Genomic DNA, 20,740 nt, shown 5'->3' on the forward strand with positions numbered 1-20,740 from the left:
AGCAGATTGCCAAGGGAACAGATAATTTGCAGAACACAATCGTTGGATCCTTTGTTGATAAGCACCTGCTGCCTAGCAATTATCCTGCATGGATACAGGACAGTGCTAGTGTTCTTTATCCACAATACGTTAAACATTTCAAGGCAACCAGAGCAAGCTTGCATTTCAAGATGTCTTCCATCTGCATGTCAAATGGCAACTAGTTAATTCTAAGAGAGACTGGCAAACAAATGCAGATTCTGCAGCCACGGTGCAGGTGCAGGACTGTGCACTTCCTCTTGACCTCTGGTGAAGTGTTGTCAGCAGTGCCCCAAAGTCTCCTGCAGCAACGAGTTGTACTCCTGCACTGTGGGAACAGCTTTCCAAAGCTCAAGGGCCCCAAATGCAGGAACTATTGCAAACTTTTTTTCAAAGTGTCACCACTTTTTTTCTCATCATCTGTACTACAAACTACAAGTTTGCAGTGGTACCTATGAAACGATCAAGGTTGCATGCACATCCAAGGGGTGTAGAGCATTTGCTTCAAAACTGGTCAAGTAAGAGCACCAACACCAATGGCACCAGTTTTAATGACAGCGCTCTAGCTCTCAGGAACTCTTCATCCATTCAGAACTACACCCAGGACTGTATAACTCTGGTGAAAAGCCCCTGGATGTGGAGGAGCTCTTCAAGCATGTCTGGAAACGTGCTATCACTTACATTTTTAGGAGTTATTTTTTCTTTTTTCAATTTGGTGAAAAGGTTTTATGAGCAAGATGCAATGTAATTTCAAACTTTCTTCAAACTAAAATCAGAACTAAGACCAAACAAGTTAGATGAACAAAACAAATCAAGAACTTAAATTCAGGAACTCCAGCTCTTCAAAATCAACAAAGTCCCAGATTTGTACACTGTTCTGAGACTTAAGATGCTTTCCCTGCTTCTTGCATGCCAGCAACAGCACCATTTCCTCGTATAGATGAGGAGATAGCAGCCATTGATCCCCATTCACTGTAAACAAGGGGACAAAGCAACACAACAGACTAGAGATTCTTCAGATCTGATACAACAGGACGGTCAATATCAAAACGTAGGTCTCCCCTGCTTCTTGCGCCAGACCAACAACTATCAGATCAAGGAGGAGCAGCAGCAGCAAAGTACCCCCACAGCTGCAAACAAAGGGGTCAAAGGTTTGTCGTCAATTCATTTCCAGGCAGAAAAACCATTTTCCTCAAAAGAAACAATTTATTTAGAATGAAACAAAATCAGCTCGACTGTGAGCGCATGTTTTGAGTGACAGCTACTTTAAGCTGTGTGAGCCATAAAAATGTTTTTTCCTTTACTTTTGCAGAAATCTTGTGTACACAGCACAAAGCAAAGAGGTCAATTTTCCACTTAAAACACGGGCATTGGCATCACAATAGCAGATACACAACTTTTTTTAAGCTGCCATTTTAGTAAAATGCACAAATACTAAACAGATAAGCTTTCTTCCATGAGGCCCATGTAAATTCCATACAAGCCAAAGCTTTTCTTCGCAAAGGTCCATTAGAGCTTGGAATCCCTTGTTGTCTTCAGCAGTTCTCCAGCCTTGCTTTCAGGAGGGAAGAAGAGGTTATTCAGCACAATTTTTATAATAGATCTGCCCTCTCCCTAAAATTACAGATAAAGAATTACAAGGTTTTTACTCAATATTCTAGTCTGAAAGCACCAATCACCTTTTACTGGCACAGACTTTTGAAATGAATTCGCTTTTATGCATAGATGTACAATGAACAGTTTCGGGGTTAAAATGTAGTTTACAGATTGATAAAATAAACCCAGGAGAAAAATGAATTACTTCATAGCTCATGCAATTCCTCATTTTCAAAAAGATAACAAACTAGAACATGGAATTCAGTGTTCTGTTTGTGCATATTTTCTCACTTTGCTGGATAGCTCCGCAGAAGTAGGCTGATCAGTTACAGGAGAAAAAAATTCTGTGATATACATCAATCACCCACTCCCCATTCTGAATTTGTATACTACGGCTATGTTCAGCCAGCTTTTCCAAAACACAGTGGTCTGAGTAGAAATAACTGGAAATGTCTAGTGAGACCCTGGAATATCTTTCATTTCTATCAGAAAAATTGGGAGACACCAGGGAAAATCTAGGGGTTTTCAACAATGATTTCTTTATACCTACTCTTCAAATTAAGCTATTTCATCAGATACCCTACAGAGACAGTTCCTATATTTTCCATTCACCATCTAATACCAGGTGGTCCAGAGGATATATTATCTATAATCTTTTACTCTAATTTGTGGCTACACTCCAGCAGCTTAGATGCGTTGTCCAAGTTTTCCTCTCCCCTGCTCAGTGAAAGTGGTTTTTAAAATGCTGATCTTCTGCTTCCAATATTCTCCTCTGAACCACCCAAACTCAAAAGCTCACTCTACAAAATACAGAAGTGGATCTCACAGTAATGAGGTAGCCTTAAGTTTATGCTGAACTGCCAGTCAATGGCTGTCCATGTATTGAATTTCCAAGCATGCCAGACACAAACTTCCAAAGCAACTGTTTTAAGTTTCCAATTGAAAAAAATATTAATGATAGTATGCCTAAGTTCATGTCCCTAAACTTCAAAAAAAGCCCAACCCCAAAACTCTAAGATGATGTTTAGAAAATGTCAATCCTCTATTCTACACACTCTAAAGAAGAAAGGCAGACTTGAAGATACATGAAGCATTCAAGTATGTACTGCCCCTACTAAAACCCTGTGGTGCTACATATTGACAGCAATTCCCCACATCTGTTTTCATCTGTGTAGAAGTGGCATTAAATTCAACTTCTGCTAGTGTTGAATCTGTCAAGATGACTCAAATGGGTATGTAACTGCACTTCTTTGTATACATAGAACAAAGAATATAGCCACAAAAAATGATATTCAGATTTTAGGGCAGCTACAGTTAAGTGCTGAGCCATAAATTGTTCTAGGGCACCTACAATTCTTATTTATCTCCTCTAGATACAGATGGATCACTTTTTTTTGGAAAAACTGGCATTTGCAAATCTATTGTCCATTTCACTTAACCTTTATACACTTCAAGACTTGAAGATAAGCAGAACATAATTTGTTTTCATTTTCAATGAGAAAGAGTCCACGGTGCAGTTTCCCCAATACCTGGTTTCTAGCAGAATATACCAGTACGGAGGAATATGCACACAATTCACTTCAAACTGAAGTTCTGCAGAGCTTTTAGCAAATGAGAGCATTGCATATTAAAATTAACTCACACTGACTTTTGAAAATGGATGCACTTACATCTTAGATTTTTTAACAGTGGGTGACCATCTTTAAATTATGAAACAGATCAGGCTCCCTCTCCACACAAAAACATTAGGCGAAATTTGCCACATGCTTGATAAACACAGTGGCACGGATACCACAGTAGCACTAATGTTATGCAGTAACCTGCACATACACCTGACCTACCAACACAGTTTAGAAACGGAACTTTTGAAATATCTCTTTAAGCTAATGTTACCATTTCAAATTATTATTCAGTTCTCATTGTTAATAGCAAGAAAAAATGGCTGGTTCTATTATTTGCGCTGTAATCTCCTCTAACGTTACACTCCAAAGTTGTTTCTCTAATAGGCATTACAGGATGACTAACTTTCAATCTGTATGTAGACCAATGTAATTATTTCAGTCTTGTATTTACTCCATCTGGGTTTTTCAGCGACTAGAGCCACAGTTTTAAGAACAAAAAATATTTTGCTTTAGAAGTAAATTGTCTGTTCTATAAGGTAATTGTATGAACAGTACATGCTACTTCACTGGGCAGCATATATTCACTCAGCCACATTTTAAAGGACATTCATCTTCTCTACCTGGGCAGAACCATTTTAAACTAAGCAAATAATAACATTTTTCAGTGTCTAAGGGCTACTACAGTATTTTAGAAAACTTAAAAAATGGGGACTAAAGAGATAAGATAAATGATACCCTAAATCTGAACAGGTATTTCTTCTAATCATAGACTATTTATGGAAGAGCTATTAAAAAGCTCATCTCAAATAAATTAGGTTCTGTGAACAAAGCAGTCTGCTTCTTCAACATCTGAAAATACAAGACAATTACAAAAATGTCAAGATTAAAACAATGAAATCCAGGTGTCTATAAAACCTTGCATATAATGCCCATCATATTTTACCTGAAAAAATCTTAGCAGGTAGTGTTTCTTTCTATTAACAAGGGATAAAATGATGTTGAAATGGTTGTGTGGCAGAACCTAAATTAAAAGCCATCTCTGAAAGTTATACTTGTTTCCAAGTTATATTTAGAATTCACTGTACCTACCACACTTTGCAAACGGAAAAAAGAACAAAAATGCAAGTAATAACTGTTGTATTATAAGCACCCGCATCTTGCATATGGAAGAATAAGATGGTCATGAACTATAGCAATGCTCCTGGTTTTTTATCAGGTATTATAGGTCAAAAATTCACATGGATTAAAAAAAACCAAGAAACAAACATGCTTGTTTAAAGCATCCTTGGTGGCTGTACACTTCTGTGAAGTTGGCAACATCCTTGAACTACAACCCAGTGAAAGATAACAACAGTGTACCATAAAGGAAGCAGCCAAGGGGGAAGTCAACCCTGAGTCCACTAAACTCAAATTTAAATTTTTCAGGTTCGTGATAAGAGGAATTATTTTGATTTTTAGTCTCAGGACCTCAATGAAACCAAGCCAAAAGACTTCAAATGGATTTCCACTTGACTTTTTGGTCTTGTAACTATATATGGGTCATGAATGCTTTCTGGTTGCTTAAATTTGTACATATAGGGAAGGAGTTTTTATACTTGCTTTTTAAAAAGTTATGAAATGAAAAAGGACAAAAAGTTAAAAGCTAAAAAAACAGGCAAACTTCTCTGGGTTTCATATTTTAGCAGAAGGAGACTGTCCCTTCCTTCTACCTGCACAGACACAAGACAATCAAAGGTAGCCTAGTCATTGTAACAAGTAGATGCCACGTCTGCCTTCTAAAGAGTTGATAGAAAATTAGGGAAGATAATTATCTACAGATCTAATTAAAATTATATTCAGGAAGCTGGCTAAGGCTTAGCGCATAGCACCTGGCAGACACTGGAACTAGGGGGCTGTGTGAAGAGCATGGTAAACAGAAAGCATTAGGGTTTTAAGATGCACCACGGACAATGATCATGACCAAGTAGTCATCATCTGATTTAGCCAGTACTTTGGCTGTAGGATCCAGGAACTGCTGAGAAAAATCACAGGGTGGAAAAGCATGCAAGACACCGCTGTTTTCTTTGTCTTTGTTGCCCCCTACAGGGAGGCTAATCACCCCAGCTGCCTGTTTTTGTTTAAGATAGGACACGAGGTTTCTGAGTGGCCGCTGTGTAGAGGTGGTGTTAGCTTCACCAGCCCCAGATGAGGCACGGTTGTCTGTGGTACCAGGCACAGCCAGCAAAATAGCATATCCATTGGGCCCTGCCACTTTGATACGTCGAGTGACCTCATCCAGCTTGGGCTGGTCCAAACGAAGACGCTGGGTGATCTTTAGTTGGGCAACTTTGCCACCAGTTGCTCCTTCTACTAGAAGACTGCTGGCCACGTTCAAATCCCCTTGAAGTAGGTGCATGTTAGATGGAAAGTTGCTGTTTTTCAATAGAAGCATTCCTTGCCAAGCCAGGCATAGCTTGGATGAGGACCCAGACTTTGACGTTCCATCCTGTTGTTGCTGCTGCTGCTTTTGGGGTGGAGGTTTCAGTCGAGAACCCCCACTACTGCTCCCTTCCGAAGCATGCTCGTCCTTTCTAGCTGGGCTCTTACATTCTTGAGTGGTAGCTGACACAAGTGCACGGTGCTTTCGCTCTCTTTCTGCTGAGCTCTTACGGTCACGCTTCTCACTCTGGTTTCTCTCCAAGCTACCCCTACGTGGCTCTCTAACCGGGGAAGGACGATCCAAGAGGAGTAACCGGGAGGATGGCCGTTCTGTATCACTGCTGTAACGGTCTCTGCCCACTCCTGGCTCAGGACTGCGGTCTTCTGGAGAGGCCACTGCAGGACAGTGCCGCTTTCGGGATGAAGATCGTTCACTGTCTGGTGAACGGTCCAAATGTCGCCCTCCATCCTCCACTAGCCTCCGCTTCCTTGCTGGGTCCCTACTGCTGCTGCCTAGTTCCCTCTCCCCACGGTTTCTTTCTAGAGACCAGCCATCTCGTCGGCGTTCCAGACTTTCAAGTGCATCGTAGACAGTTCCTCTATTACCTCTGTCCCGAACAGGAGGTGGAGGAGGAACCCACTCTGTCTCAGGATAGAGATCTCTCTCACGGTCTCCATACAGCAGTGGAGATGTCCTATCCCGAGCACCCCGGAGTGGATCTGGGGGAGCTCCACGGTGTGTCCCAAAAGCAGATGTTTCTGCCACCAAATCATAGTGGGCAGGGGGAAGTGGCAGTGGCTGCAAGTAGGGCTGCTGATAACGATGTTCAGTATCAGCAAAGTCCACTCGAAGACGGCGATCTGGCCCACCCAAAGGAAATCCCCTCATGTGGGTACAAGCAGCTTGTGCAGCATCCAAGCTCTCATACTGGATATAAGCCCATGAGTCACCTTTCCGATAATCAATAGTGCGAATAGTTCCAAAACGATCAAACTCCCTGGCAAGGGCAGCTAATGGCACCCAGGGACCCAAGCCACCCACCCAGAGTCGTGTGGTGGGTGTAGCTTTGCCATAGCCAATTTTGAGAGGATTCTGCAGCAGCAGTTTACCAGACATAGCTATCTTTGCCCGGTGGGCCATATCCAAGTTCTCGAATTTAAGGAATCCATAGGTGCTAATCTGACCTCTTGTTGGCCGTTTAATGTCCACCTCAGTGATAACACCAAAGCGGTCAAATGCCCGGCGAAGGTCAGATTCACTCACTGTTATATCCAGATTGCCCAGGAACAGTGTACGGTTGGCTCTCTGGTCATCTTCAGGACTGATTTCTTCCTCACTACCAGTTGCCGTGCCACCAACCCCACGAAATCCTGCAGCAGCTGCTGCCGCTGCCACCCCAGCCACTCGGTCCAGACTATAGGCAGGCCTCACACGGTCATAGAAGCCCCCATAATCCCGTTCTCTTTCCAACTCCCTAGGCAGAGGAGGTGGTGGGGGCAAGTGGCCCAGGGCAAGTTGCTGCAGCCTGTAGTCCCTGTAGCCCAGCCCAGCTCCTCCAGCAGCAGGAGAAAGGGCCCTCTGCGTAGCGCCAGTAGCAGGGTGTCTGATCGCGGCGGCTGCCACACCTACCGCGGTAGCTCCATAGGGGGACTCCTTGTCCAAAAAGGCCGGAGACCGACTGCTGCGACGGCGGCCGCTTCCCCCTCCTCCGCTGCTGCTGCCGCCCCCCACATAAACCGCCTCGATCTTCAGCGGCCGGTCGTACAAGACCAAGCGGCCACGAGCATGCTTGGCGGCCCGGGCGTCCTCCGGCCGGCGGAAGTTGACAAAAGCGACCCGTTCGTCGCCGGCTCCAGGCGGGAGGCGGCTGATCTTGACACTGACGTCCCCGAAGCGCTTGAACTCGTGGAAAAGCCCGTCTTCGATGGCCTCGTCGCTCAGAGCGGAGCCCAACTCGCTGATCTTCAGCGTCTTGTACTCACTGCTGCTGCCGCCGCCGGAGTCGGAGGGGGGCGCCCGGGAATCCCCGCCGCCGCGGCTGCCGCTGCCACGCGAGGACGAGGACTCCGCGTTCTTGCCGCTGCTGTTGCTGCCGCTGTAGCCATGGCGGCTGCCGCTGCTTCCTCCGCCGCTGCTCACCGTGGCAGACTCGTACTCTCGACTGCTGGGCCGACTGGCCTTCTCCAGGTGAAGGCTCCTCCGACTGCTGCTGCCGCCACCCTCACCGGAGCCGCCGCCCGCAGACTTCCCGCCGCCATTGCTGGGTTTCTTGCTGCTCCGCTCACCTCTTGTGGAACAGGAGTCGTCCCCACCCCGGGACCGCTTGGCCTTGGCTGGGGAGCGCTCCTTGCCCTTCATGGCGGCAAATGCCTGCGAAAGGGAACCGCGCGCTCAGCGCCGCGCCTCACGCACCCGCCGCCATCTTGGAACCTCCTGCAGAAGCGAACTCCGCCCCCTCGGCAACCATTGGACAGCTTCGTCTAAGCTCATGATTCTCATTGCACCAAACATCTGTCAATGTGTAGGGGATAAAAAATCTCGTACCTCTGAGCCCCGGAAGCGGAAAATCCGCCTTTTTAATCCCCCCATTATTTCATTAGATGGAGCGCCTGTCACTCTTAATGTTTTAGCGCCCCGATGGACGAAACAACACAAGAACCATCGCATAGGTCTGTTGCTGGGGGCAATAAAAGCTCGGCTTCTTTTAGTTGGGTAGTAATCTTATCAATCATAGCGATTTGTTTAGTTTAGTTTTAAACAGTCAAAGCTTTCATTGGCCTTCTCCCGCCTCTGTGACCTCCTGTCGCTCGTATTGGCTAGAAATTGTTCCACATAACACCTTTAATTTGATTGGATGAAGAGAATGCTGCTTACCGCCTTCTTAACTGCCAGCCATGATACTCATTGGACGGGAAGGTCTCCGGATGGGGCATGTGGGAGGCCTTGTTCTTTTGCCTTAGCTCTGGCGCGAAGGACGCAACGGACCGCAAATAGCCCCCCCCCCCCCCTTGTGGTTGCCGAGCTAGGGGGCTCTCTTTGTAAAGGAGTTCTGGAGACAGTTGTTGAGGGAGAGTGAATAGAGTTAAGGGAATGGGAAACACCGCACTCAGACAGACAGTGGTAGTGCCTTCGAACAACAGAACTTCCCTCCACTCCGTAGACGTAACAAGACCAAAAGCCTGCCTGTTATGGCCGTGGCCATTCCTCCCTCCCACTGTTCCATGGAGTCCTGTAGAAAGTTGCTTCTTTTCCCCGGCCCTCCACACAAGCTCTGTTAACCTTAAGTGTGCTTGGTGCCCCACCCCCACCCCCACCCCGCCGCACTTTATGACTTGACGGGGGAATTGAACAGGGTGACACCGCACCTGTTTTCTCTGGCCCACCACTAGCTTCTCAAGTAAGGATAGGAGACCACCCACATAAACCGTTTGGGATGTGGAGAAAGTGCTCACGTTGTTTATTATATTTTGAATTGGTATGGAACATCACACAATACTGAAGCTAGTGACCCAGTTATACTTGATTTTAGAATCAGAAGTGTTATTGGGGGGTGGGTGCTAGACAGCTATATAGAATCCATAGGCATTGAGTCCAAGATGTGTCACCCAAACTTTGGAACTCTCTCCACATGGATAATAATCTGTCTTGTATTTTTATTGTTAAATTAAAAATTAATAAAATATCTTCTGTGAGCGGATGAAGACTTTTTTGTTTTGTTTGGCATACCCCAATAACCATTTTTGAGAAATTTTATTTATTTAACGGTGGCACAGAAATGTTTTGAATAAACAAATAAAATAAGCATCAGTTGTAATGATCTGTCAAATGATATTGTTACCCGCAATAAAATAAACGAAGCACAATTTTTATTTTATATTCCCTGTTTACTTAGTCATAAAATAAAATGTTTAGATACGTTTTTTTTTAGTCTCCATCGTGTACATGAGAGTTGAAGGCATCCAGGCCTGTCTCGGGAAGCTACACCCTCTGCTGCAAGGTTCCCACGATTTAAAACATAAAGAGACTCATGAATCATCACAAAGGTTGCAGGTCTTGTGACTGTCTTTATCAATTGCAACCCAGAAGAACGCCAATCATGCTGACTACCACCCTTGTCTCTAGAAAGGATTAGCCTATAAGGGTCCAAGGAGGGAGCCCCAGGCTACCTATGAGGTCATCACAGCGAAGAAACACCTCTGACCCACTTCCGGATCGCCTTCAACAAATGAAAAATAAGGACTTTTCTATTTGCCCGCCTCCCTTACACTTTCAATTTTCCCCCTATAAATTGCTTTACATATATTTTTTAAGCTGCATTAGTCTTAGTAAAGTGTTCCTGCATTTTAGATTCTTGTGTCTGTCCTCATTTCCATTGAGAAAAAACCCCTTCTTGCGGGGCTGGGTTTTGCTGCCGCCCGGTTGATACTGTTTCGGTTCAGCAGCATTAATTGTTACTTTGAAAGCGGGTAACAATATTGAGAAAATAGCTTTCAGGCTATCCTTTAAAGCAATAAACCATAATAATCGTTACATACACTTTCTGTGCTGCTTCTATCCCAGATTTTCCCTCTTGATGCCATTCAAAGGCATAGTCATATTATCTGAGACTGCTTTTCCTGTATTACTCACCAGTCTGCCCATGCAAATGGCAGTGAGTACATTTTTGTGTTTCCCAACACATACTCTGATTTTGGTATAGAACAGTGATGGCGAACCTATGGCACGGGTGCCAGAGGTGGCACTCGGAGCCCTCTCTGTGGGCACACACACACAGCGTTCGTCATGTGGGGGGCAGAAAATCACCTACACACACACACACACACACACATCTAGGCTGGCCTGGGTCACTGAGCACGATGTGCGTGCACCACAGTGAGCAGGGAGGGCTTGGCTGGCGGGCCCGGTGCCTGTGCTCTGGGTGGTTGCTGCCCGAGGGGGGGGGGGGCGCAGAGGAGGCGGAGATGCTAGAGAGGCACAGAGCAGTGTGTGTGGGACTTGCTGGAGGCTAGAGCAGGCTGGCCCCTGCTTGAGCGGGTGGGGTGGAGGAAGAGGGAGCTAACTGATTTTTTCTAAACTAAAACCTCAGCATTCAGGCTAAATTGCCGGGTTGGCACTTTGTGATAAATAAGAGGGGTTTGGGTTGCAATTTGGGCACTCAGTCTCAAAAAGGTTTGCCACACTGGTATAGAAGTATGGCTTGGAATGAAAATGAATTGTTCCGCTACTTGCTAAAGTTTAAATTTCCTGTTGAACATAGCCTGGAATCCGGGGAAGTATACGGAAAGGGACCTAGATATGCCTGTATTTATTTGTTTGTTTAAGACCTGTGATAGGTGGGAGAGGGTTGAGGATTTCTGGTTCTGTTCCACCACTTGTCTTGCAAAATTATTTGACACACTTATTCCCCAGTCAGAGAACCTGGTCAGGCTATTGCAGTGATGGCAAACCTTTGCGAGACTGAGTGCCCAAATTGCAACCCAAAACCCACTTATGTATCACAAAGTGCCAACACGGCAATTTAACCTGAATACTGAGGTTTTAGTTTAGAAAAACGGTTGGCATGCGTTACTTGGGAGCAAGCTTGGTGGTAGTTGGTGGCTTTGCTTTGAAGCAACTCTTCCAACAGGTGAATCATGACCCTAGGAGGGTTTACTCAGAAGCAAGCCCCATTGCCAGCAACCAAGTTTACTCCCAGGTAAAGGATCACGCTTAAGTTCTTCGCATGAAAATCAGTGGGGTTTAACAGCACTTAACAGGGTTACCTACACTGCCTCCCCAAAACTAGGTGTTAGGTTTAATGCTAATAATCGAGCCCAATGGCCCAAGCCAGCCTAGATGTGTCCAGGGGTGGTGGGGGCGGCTCCGTTTGCACGTGCCCACAGAGAGGGCTCTGAGTGCCACCTCTGGCACCCATGCCATAGGTTCGCCACCACTGGGCTATTGCATTGTTTTCTGCAACAGCCTCAGTGATAAATAAGGTGGGAGAGGTGAAGAATTCTTCCAATCTGTTTTCCATCTATCTCTGAAGATATTGCCATGAGCAGACCAAAGGAAAAACTAGGTTTGATTTTTAAGTCCAGTACTGCTTCATTACTCCAACAAGACCTTCAAGTTCCCAGAAGGATGTAAGGAATGCCTTCCGGTACTATCAACATCAGGAGCTGTTCCAGTTGGAAAGGAAGGAGAAAGGTGCAGTGATGTCTTTTTCCATTCTGAATTTGACTTTTGTGGGGACAGCCTTGCCTCTCATGATAATGGTGGCCCCAAGTGTCAAGAAACTGAGTTGAACCTACAGTATCTTGCTCTTACAAAATAGTGCTCTGAGTGCTTGTAACTGTGGTTGTCGGACACCTTGGACTTTGTTCTGGATAGAGAGACCTCTGTGCAGCTGAAGGGTTCAGCTGAGATTTGATAGAGATATTTAGCCCTCCAGCTTCCCATGCAGGGGGTACCCAGGGCTAGAGGTGAGCAAGACCTAGTGGCCTTTTCAATTAAAAATTGATGTTCCTGATCCAGCAGCCTCCTTTTCAGGGATTGAAATTCCTCCATAGATGAAAGCTAGGCCAAGGAATCCAAAAGTAGCCTAGCTTGAGGATTTTGGATTCAATATGGCCCCACTATTCAGAGTGATAAAGAAGCTGTAAGAATTTGTGGATCAAAGAAATGGCTTCACAGTTAAAGCAGAGGTGTAACCAACATTTGAATGTGGTGAGCCAGGTTCTTGTCTCCAAGAGGTGCTGTCCAGTCTCAAGGCACAAAACAGCGTAGGGCACATAATGAGGCATACCCAGGAGTCTATACAAGACTCGTGATTGTACCTGCTCAACTGAATTGGACCAGGAGCCTATCCAAAGTGAAACCCAGGGACGTAGGTATAGATTTTTTATGGGGGGAGGGTTCAGGGGGGGGCACACACACCCCGCCCCTAGGGCATGACCACGCCTCCCCAAGCCCCCCCCCCCCCGGCCTAGCGCTTTTAAAAGCAGCTCTCCGAGGTCGGGGATGGCAGACTGCCCTGCCCTGCCCTCCCCTGCCCCTCCCCTCTGGGCAGAGGCATAGAGGGAAAATGGAGCCTGGTGCAAAATCTGAGTTTTGCCTCCGCCAGAAGCAGCCGCTGTGATGCTGGAATCCACCCCCAAACAGCATCACTTTCAATGGTGCTTAAACTAGAGAGCACAAATTCTCCTTTTAAATCCACCTTAAAGGGAGAATCTGGGGTCCCCAGTCAAACAACATTGAAAGTGATGCTGTTTTGGGGTGGATTATCCCCCACCCTGAAACAGCATCACTTTCAATGCGGCAAAGTGGTTAAGAGCAGGTGCATTCTAATTTGGAGGAACTGGGTTTGATTCCCTGCTCTGCCGCTTGAGCTGTGGAGGCTTATCTGGAGATTCCCTGCTCTGCCGCTTGAGCTGTGGAGGCTTATCTGAGCTCTCTCAGCCCCACCCACCTCACAGGGTGTTTGTTGTGAGGGAGCAAGGGCAAGGAGATTGGCAAAGCCTTTGAGTCTCCTACAGGAGAGAAAGGGGGATATAAATCCAAACTCTTCTTCTTCTTCTAAACTGAAAGGAACCTTTCAGATTTCTCCCCTTTAAAATCCATGCCGAAGAGGTGGATTTAAAAGGAGGAAATCTGGGGAGAATTTGGGGGGTGCCACCTGCATGTCCCAGGGGTGCAATGGTTAAGCTAGAAGCACCAAACTTTCAGGGTATCTTTGGGAGACTCTCCTAATGATACCACCCAGGTTTGGTGAAGTTTGGCTCAGGGGGTCCAAAGTTATGGACCCTCAAAGGTGTAGCCCCCATCTCCTATTAGCTCCCATTGGAAACAATGGGGGATGGGGGCACCCCCTTTGGGAGTCTCCTGATAGTACATCCCAGGTTTAGTGAAGTTTGGTTCAGGGGGTCCAAAGTTATGGGCCCTGAAAGATGTAGCCTTCATCTTCTATTAGCTCCCATTAGAAACAATGGAGGATGGGGCACACCCTTTGGGAGTCCATAGCTTTGGACCCCCTGGACCAAACTTCACAAAACCTGGGTGGTATCAATAAGAGACTCTCCTGATAATACATCCCAGGTTTGGTGAAGTTTGGTTCAGGGGGTTTGGTTATGGACCCTCAAAGGTGTAGCCCCCATCTTCTATTAGCTCCCGTTGGAAACAATGGAGGATGGGGGCGCCCCCTTTGGGAGCCCATAACTTTGGACCCCCTGAACCAAACCTCACCAAACCCGGGTAGTATCATCAGGAGACTCCCCCAAACAATTCCTGAAAGTTTGGTGCTGCTAGCCCAAACAATGCGCCCCCTTCAGGCCAAAAACCGAAAAAGCACTAAAATGTTTTAAAAACCTAAAAACGGGTGGGCGGAGCTTCGGACATGAACGGGGGGGTTCAAACCCGAGAACCCCGCCCTTACCTACGTCCATGGTGAAACCCCATATAAAAGCTGCTGGGATACCCTGGCATTGAAGACTTTATGTGCCACTGGTACATATTGTTTGCCCTTATTATAGAAGAAATGCATGAAGAAATACGAGACACTGGCCACACAATTTGTAATCGCATGGTCTCTGTGACTATCCCAACCCGCTCTATAGTGAAGGTGCAGGCACAGATATTTAAAACATTTGACCTGTTCCAACTGATGGCCTCCTAACAGCCATCGAGAGGGCTTCCAAGATCTTGAAAACACTACAATCTTAGATTTTTTAGAATTTTGTGTCAGGCCGTTGTTAGAACAGTATTCATTACAGGCCACTAATAGTCACTTCAGACCAATTATGGTGTGCAATAGCAGTCTAAATCCAGTTCTAACCTTCTTGGCTACACCCTACCAGGTTAACTGTTTGTGGAAACTTACTCTACAAATGGTCCATTTTTTGGTGGACCATTGATAATGTTGATAGTTGATAATGCAGTGGTGACTTTCCTGTTTGTACTCCAGGACAGCTGGAAGTTTGCCCTTTGGCTTCTGGTTGTTGGGACAGACAAAACAGCTGGCGGCAGCAACTACTTCGTTGGGGTTTGTGGATTCAAACTCCAGGGCATAAGTGTTCTTGCTTTTGGTCTCTTTCCCCCTTACCAGGATGTCTTTGAATTAAGATATCCTGACACCAAATACAGCATTTTACTTTTCCCATTGGAACAAATTCACTTTTATCACATTAAACCTGAGTTGAGGGTTAAACCCTTTCCTTGTCCTAGACGACTCCGGCTTTTAAGAATGAAACCGGCATGCATTACTGGCTTCAGCTGCAGTAGAGCATAGATCTGAATCCAATTTTTCCACATTTAAGCTTGTTACACTGCTCTCCTCACCATTTAATACTGGTGTAGCTTTAAGTGGTCTGGTTCAGTATTAATTTGTACTTTTTTATACCATCACGACACAACTGACTTATGGCAACCCTGTAGGGTTTCTAAGTCAAGAGATGTTCAGAAGTGGTTTACCATTGCCTGCCTCTGTGCAGCAACCCTAGACTTTCTTGATGTTAGTATTTTTCATCCAAATACTAACCACGGCTGGCCCTGTTTATTTTCTGAGTTCTGATGAGACAGGGCTAGCCTGGGATAGGGCAATTAACCCTTCTATATTTAAGATGAAATAACAGCCTGTGACTGGTTCTTGGATTCACCAAATCTGAGTATTGAGACTGAAATGTAGTAACATTGTGATCCTTAACACATGCTAAACTTCCTAGGAGAACTGATGGGCCATTTACAGTTAAGATGGTAGGATTCCATTGGACTAAAAGCAGATATTTTAGTTGACTAGTCATTGGATTGGTGTGAAGATGTTGTTCCAGTTCCAGTATCAGGCAGATTCACACTAGCCTGACAAGGACCTTTGATCTCTGGATATAGGAAGCTTAGTTGCTTTGAATAAATTACACAAAGGAAGCAAGTGGCCAAATGGTTGGAGACTAGAGGTTGATCTAGGGGGGGTGGGGGCAGGAAATGGAGTTTATCTGGGAACCAAGGGGAGAGAACAAAGCAGATTATGATCCAGGCCGGGCAGGGGAAAGCAGCTCCTGACCCAGGTCTACAACAAGGCATGTTTGGAACGGTGCTGTACCTGAGAAATCTGTGTATTAGAACATTTTCTTATTTTCTGTTTTTCAGTAAAATATTTGGAAGACTCAGTGTTTTTTGAGTATCTGGAAAAAAGAACCCAGAACTTACAAGACAGGCGTGCACCCCCACACTCCTGGTCTTTTGACAATTGGACTACAAGTTTATATTGAACTCTTACACTGAACCACCTTGAGGTGTATTAAAAGTAGAAAATGCCTGTAATTTCACATTACAATATGGGTTGCTTTCATACAGAAAAAGTTCTAACTAGCTGTGTAGGAGACAAGCAGAAGAATAGACTGGGTGTCATAGAAACGAATTAATAGTTAGCATGAATCTATTTTCAAATCACATTGACAGAACCTCCGTTAATATCTATTTTGGGCTGGGTTCCTGGATTTGGAAAAGGATGACATGGCAGAAGAACAAGCACAGCTTGCTTTGATCTTAATGCAATTTAGACCAGATTCTCATCGCCCGTAATCTGTCATTTTACATCACTTTTCAACTGCTTTTAACTGAATATAATGTCTAAACTGTTAGTGCTTCAACTAATTATCTCCCACGTATTTTTTGTAATATAAAACAAATGCATAAAACTACATAAAATTCAGAGACATCTCAGATGATGATGCATCACTGATAACACATCCTGGAGCAATATGTTTACTTCCATTCACAAGATAATACAGTTTAGTAACACTTAAACTTGGATCTTGCCATCTAGAATCATCTCTCCCAGGACCACACTCTTCATTTCTGTCCAGCGCCAACACATTTCTACTGCATTTTAGTGTCAGAGGGTACACTGAGTTTAGTTGATAATGAAGATTTTCATTTATTCAGTATTGCTTGTCTTACACGCATATGGAAAGAGCAGCCAGTGGTGATAAGGGGAGTATGGTGTACTTCAATGTTTAGAAAACTATTGGTGAAGCCACTACTGTATAAAACATGAAGTTAACATAAGTTTTGAGGTTCACATAACATCCTCAAGGAGCAAATGGAAGTTGTGGCAAAGTGATCTGCCTCCTGCTACTCTCTAAATGGGTAAGTGGTGGTGACAGCATGTGCCCTGCTCACATGAACAAATCCGTTTTCTACCCAAAAAGTGTAAATCAGAGTTCTTTGTGCTTAAATCGATTGGTGTTTGCAAAACAGTTTTAAGTAAATAGCATCTAATGACCATCAAAATGAATGGATTCATCCAAATCACTTGCTGTCTTCTTCTTTTACCTTGGTGGCCAAAATCTTTATTGCTTAATGTTGTTTTCCATCTGTGTGTGGCTAACCACGTCATAAGTCAAAAGTCAATTCACTGGGCTCTATTTTGAAATAAAGCTAGTATAACTGGTGCTGGTCCACTGAAATAAAAGAGTTGCTTAAACTGCGTTAGAACACCTTGCATATTGTCTTTAATGCAGACCAGCAGAGGGCACACACTGTGTAGAAATTTTCCCATTGTGTTTCCTAATGTGATATTCCATCTCATCATCATTTGACCTTAGCTAGCAGGAATAATAGCTTCCAGAATCTGAGCTGTAACATCTGATGAAACATCTAACCAGAGCAAATCACTCTAATGGTATCAATCCCAGTCATGTTTTTCAAACAAATTATTGGTGCTGAGTTTTAATAAATAATGAGCGAACTTATACACTCATAAGTGCAGTAATTGTTCAGTTCCTTCTAACATTTTGAGACTAATGGAGTAAAGTTGAGCCACAAGATCAGGTGATTTGGCAGGAAAATGGAACAGTGGCAGCAGAACACAAAAACAAGAAGGGGCAAATCTCAAAGGTAATTGAAACAACCATATTTAATTGCAACAAGTAGCCGTTCTATGTGGATCAAAACATTCAGAAAAGGTAGGGAAAGGAACCCAAAGCGGGGCTGAATCTGGAGTAATCTGTACATTTGCAAATATATATGTAAACATTTCCAAAAAGGAGTACATTACCTGCATGTGTAGACATCACTTAAGCCAAAATTTCAAAGGTGATCATCACCTTGTTACCATGGAACCTAGAAAATTCATTGGTAGAACCCAGCATAAACTCTAAATGAGTTATGCCCTGTGTTGGCACGCAAGCCAATAGCCAAACAGGGTGAAGGGCGGGGGAAGGTATTTCTGAGCCCCTACCAGTCATTTCTTGGTATCATAGACAGACCAGACTCATGAAGCTGTGTAAGGTTAAGACACCAATTTTCATTCAAGTATGATATCAAGTATGCACAGCAGCAAAGAACTCCAGTATGCACAGCAGCAAACTATGCCTTTCCCAAAGTATGCACAGCAGCAAACTATGCCTTTCCCAAACTATGCCTTTCCCAAAGGCTCAGACACTCAAATCTGGATAACAACGGTGAACCTTGAGAAGGCACATCTGTCTCTGACCTGACAAATACTTGCAAATGCCCACACCATCATTCTGTCAGCAGAATGACTAGATCACCTGAATCCTTTATCCCAAACATTAATTTAATATGTCCAACCATTAGAGAACCATCAACCTTCTGAGTTCTTTTGCTCTAACATTCCAAGGTCATCCAGACTTGGAACGCCCCTGGTCTTAATTTAATAATCGCAGCCCAATCCTTATCAAAAGTTGGGCACTCCCAGGTCTTAATCCAATCAAACCTTTTTCCACAGCATTGTCCTTGCCTGGGAACAGAATTTTGCTTTGTTCCAGAAAGATTGCCCCTCTTATAGCCAGAGGTTCAACTTTTCCTATAACTAGATCTCCCAAATGAGGGCAATTCACCTTTGGATCTCACTCCTTGTCCTCAATGTGGTCTTTTCCAGTATATTGGTGCCTGATGGCATAACTTTCCCCTAGTTTTGCAAGGTGTTCCAGTATGGAGTCGACTAACTCCTGCCACACTCCTAGATCCTCTTTTCCTGCCTGCGCAGCAGCTAGCACCAGCAGTGCTCTGCAGTACTGCCATGCCAGCACCCAGCCAAAGTGCTCCATTACCATATCTCAGCGATAAGCCAGCAGAATGCCTGATTGGCTCCTTGTGACCTTTCCACCCCTGCCTCAGGATTACTCTTTAAAATATGAAAGCCGGAAGACTAAAAAATGCAAAAGACTCCTGTGTGGGATCCCGGAGAACCACTACAAGTCAAAATACATAATAGTGACCCTGAAGGGAACCCAAACTATACAGTATATGTAACATGCGATAACCATGGAGCTTTGCAGTCATGGCAGCTGCGAGTTCCCTGTGGCAACCCAATTGCAGGGCCCCCCAATTCAGATCAGGACTATTAGTATGGGAGATTAAAGGTTTCATCCTTCTCCCTGCATAGTTCTTCCTGACCCAAAATGGCACTTGCAGCCACCTCACCCTGCCCCTAGAGGCAAACAGCATAATGAGAGTAAAATTCCTCCCATACAACCCCCCCCCCCCCCATGATCCAAATGAAGCCCTGGTGGTGTTTTGAGTTCCCACAGGGAACTTGTAGCTAGTGTCCTTCTGCAAGTCCCCAGTGCAATCCCGTTATATGTAACATATACTTGGGGCTTCTGTATAAAACAACTTCCAGCATTCAGCCCATATGCTGAATTTAGCAGAGAAGTGGTGTTAAGTCAGATGCTTGGTTCCCAAGTGGATTGTATTTGAGTCCATAAGTATCAGAGCTTACTAGTTTGGAAAGTCCAGCAAAGAAAAGTTCCTGAATCAAACAGAAAGTTTAAAGAGGAACAGTGAGTGTGGATGCAGCTATTAAGCACTTCCTAACACCTTCTCAACTTTTTAATGTCCTAGAATGTCCTAGAAAACCTAAACAGGCAGCATCATAGGCCCACCAGTCAGAAATTAGGAAAGTTTTCAGAATAGCATTCCTTAGCAGCTGAGTACCCAGCAGGGCCAGAGTGAGGGGAAGCTGCGCCCAGGGAAGACGTGCGCCCTGCGCCACTGCACACCTCCGGAATGCCCATGCCATGCCACACTCTCGCACAAGTGCAAACCCGGTGCATTGCACACGCCTCCACCCCCTTGGCGCCATGCCACTGGTGCCCAGTGAGATAACAGCATGGAGAATATTGGCTACTTGCCTAATTTATTCATGTCAATCCTACTGGATCTCTGGACATCTTGCTTTTCTGCATGGGCGAGGCGGTCCCTGGGTTCATTTTGCCCAAATTGTCTTCTTCTATCATGGATTGATATCAGTAAAAAAACCCGAGAGAAATGTAACTTTTCCAGTCAGTGGTTTAGCAGCATGCACAAAATGGCTGTCAGGTTCCAGTCTTCCACAGCTGCACCAGTCTTTTTCTTGCATACTTGCTTCCCTGCAGCATATGTGGCAGAACAGGATCTCTTTGCCCGGCAGGCCCTGTTCCACCCCAAGCCTCTGCTAGGGGTTGCCAGGCACCTTTTCTCTCTCTGGGTAAACTGCTGTCACCACCTGACCATTTGAGGAACTTACTGCTGGAGAGGGTCAGGGCACCCCAGTCTCCTTTCCAATTCTGAGGCCTAGCCTCTGTTTCCCCTCTCCTGGACTCCACAGGGCAGTTTGGAGGCCTGGAGGAACAGCTGCTTGCCAATTGCCAGCCTTCCTCCTGTTGCCCTCCTATTCTGAGCGGAGGCCTAGGTGATACAGAGAACTGTTTCCCACGTCTAAGGTTCAAAAGTATTTATTAAAAATATAATGGATACAAATATGTTTTAGCACTGCACTAGATTGAGAAAGGGTTTCCAAAACAAATGAGATATAAACACAATTCCTCTGTCCCTTTCTCTACACATACCCTAGCAGTTGTTACAACAAGGTAGGCCCTTAAACTTAGAAGGTTACAATTCTCACAGAGTTCCCATTACCTGGAAGACTGGATCAGCTACCTGGGTAAGCAGATTGTTCCAAAATGGCTGCTCTCTCTAGACCCAGGCAAGAGCTCTGCTTCCTTCAGTAGCCCAGCAAAAAGAGCCCCCCCATCCCTGCTTCCAGCAGTTTTATCAGTTCCCAGGCCCCACCCCTCTCTTAGGGTCAGTCTGAGTTATCTTTCCC

At 45.0% G+C, this 20,740-nt stretch overlaps 1 protein-coding gene across 1 annotated transcript; it reads right to left on the bottom strand.

Annotated features, from left to right (window-relative positions):
• Positions 1–1,204: 1,204 nt before the first annotated feature.
• RBM15 (RNA binding motif protein 15) lies at positions 1,205–8,235 on the bottom strand. Its single transcript, XM_048498387.1, has one exon. It carries the CDS (start codon positions 8,011–8,013, stop codon positions 5,167–5,169), a length of 2,847 nt encoding a protein of 948 aa, XP_048354344.1. The 5' UTR covers positions 8,014–8,235; the 3' UTR covers positions 1,205–5,166.
• Between the last annotated feature and the right edge of the window lie 12,505 nt (positions 8,236–20,740).

Source organism: Sphaerodactylus townsendi, linkage group LG05 (genome assembly GCF_021028975.2).
Source record: "Sphaerodactylus townsendi isolate TG3544 linkage group LG05, MPM_Stown_v2.3, whole genome shotgun sequence".
Classification (NCBI taxonomy): domain Eukaryota; kingdom Metazoa; phylum Chordata; class Lepidosauria; order Squamata; family Sphaerodactylidae; genus Sphaerodactylus; species Sphaerodactylus townsendi.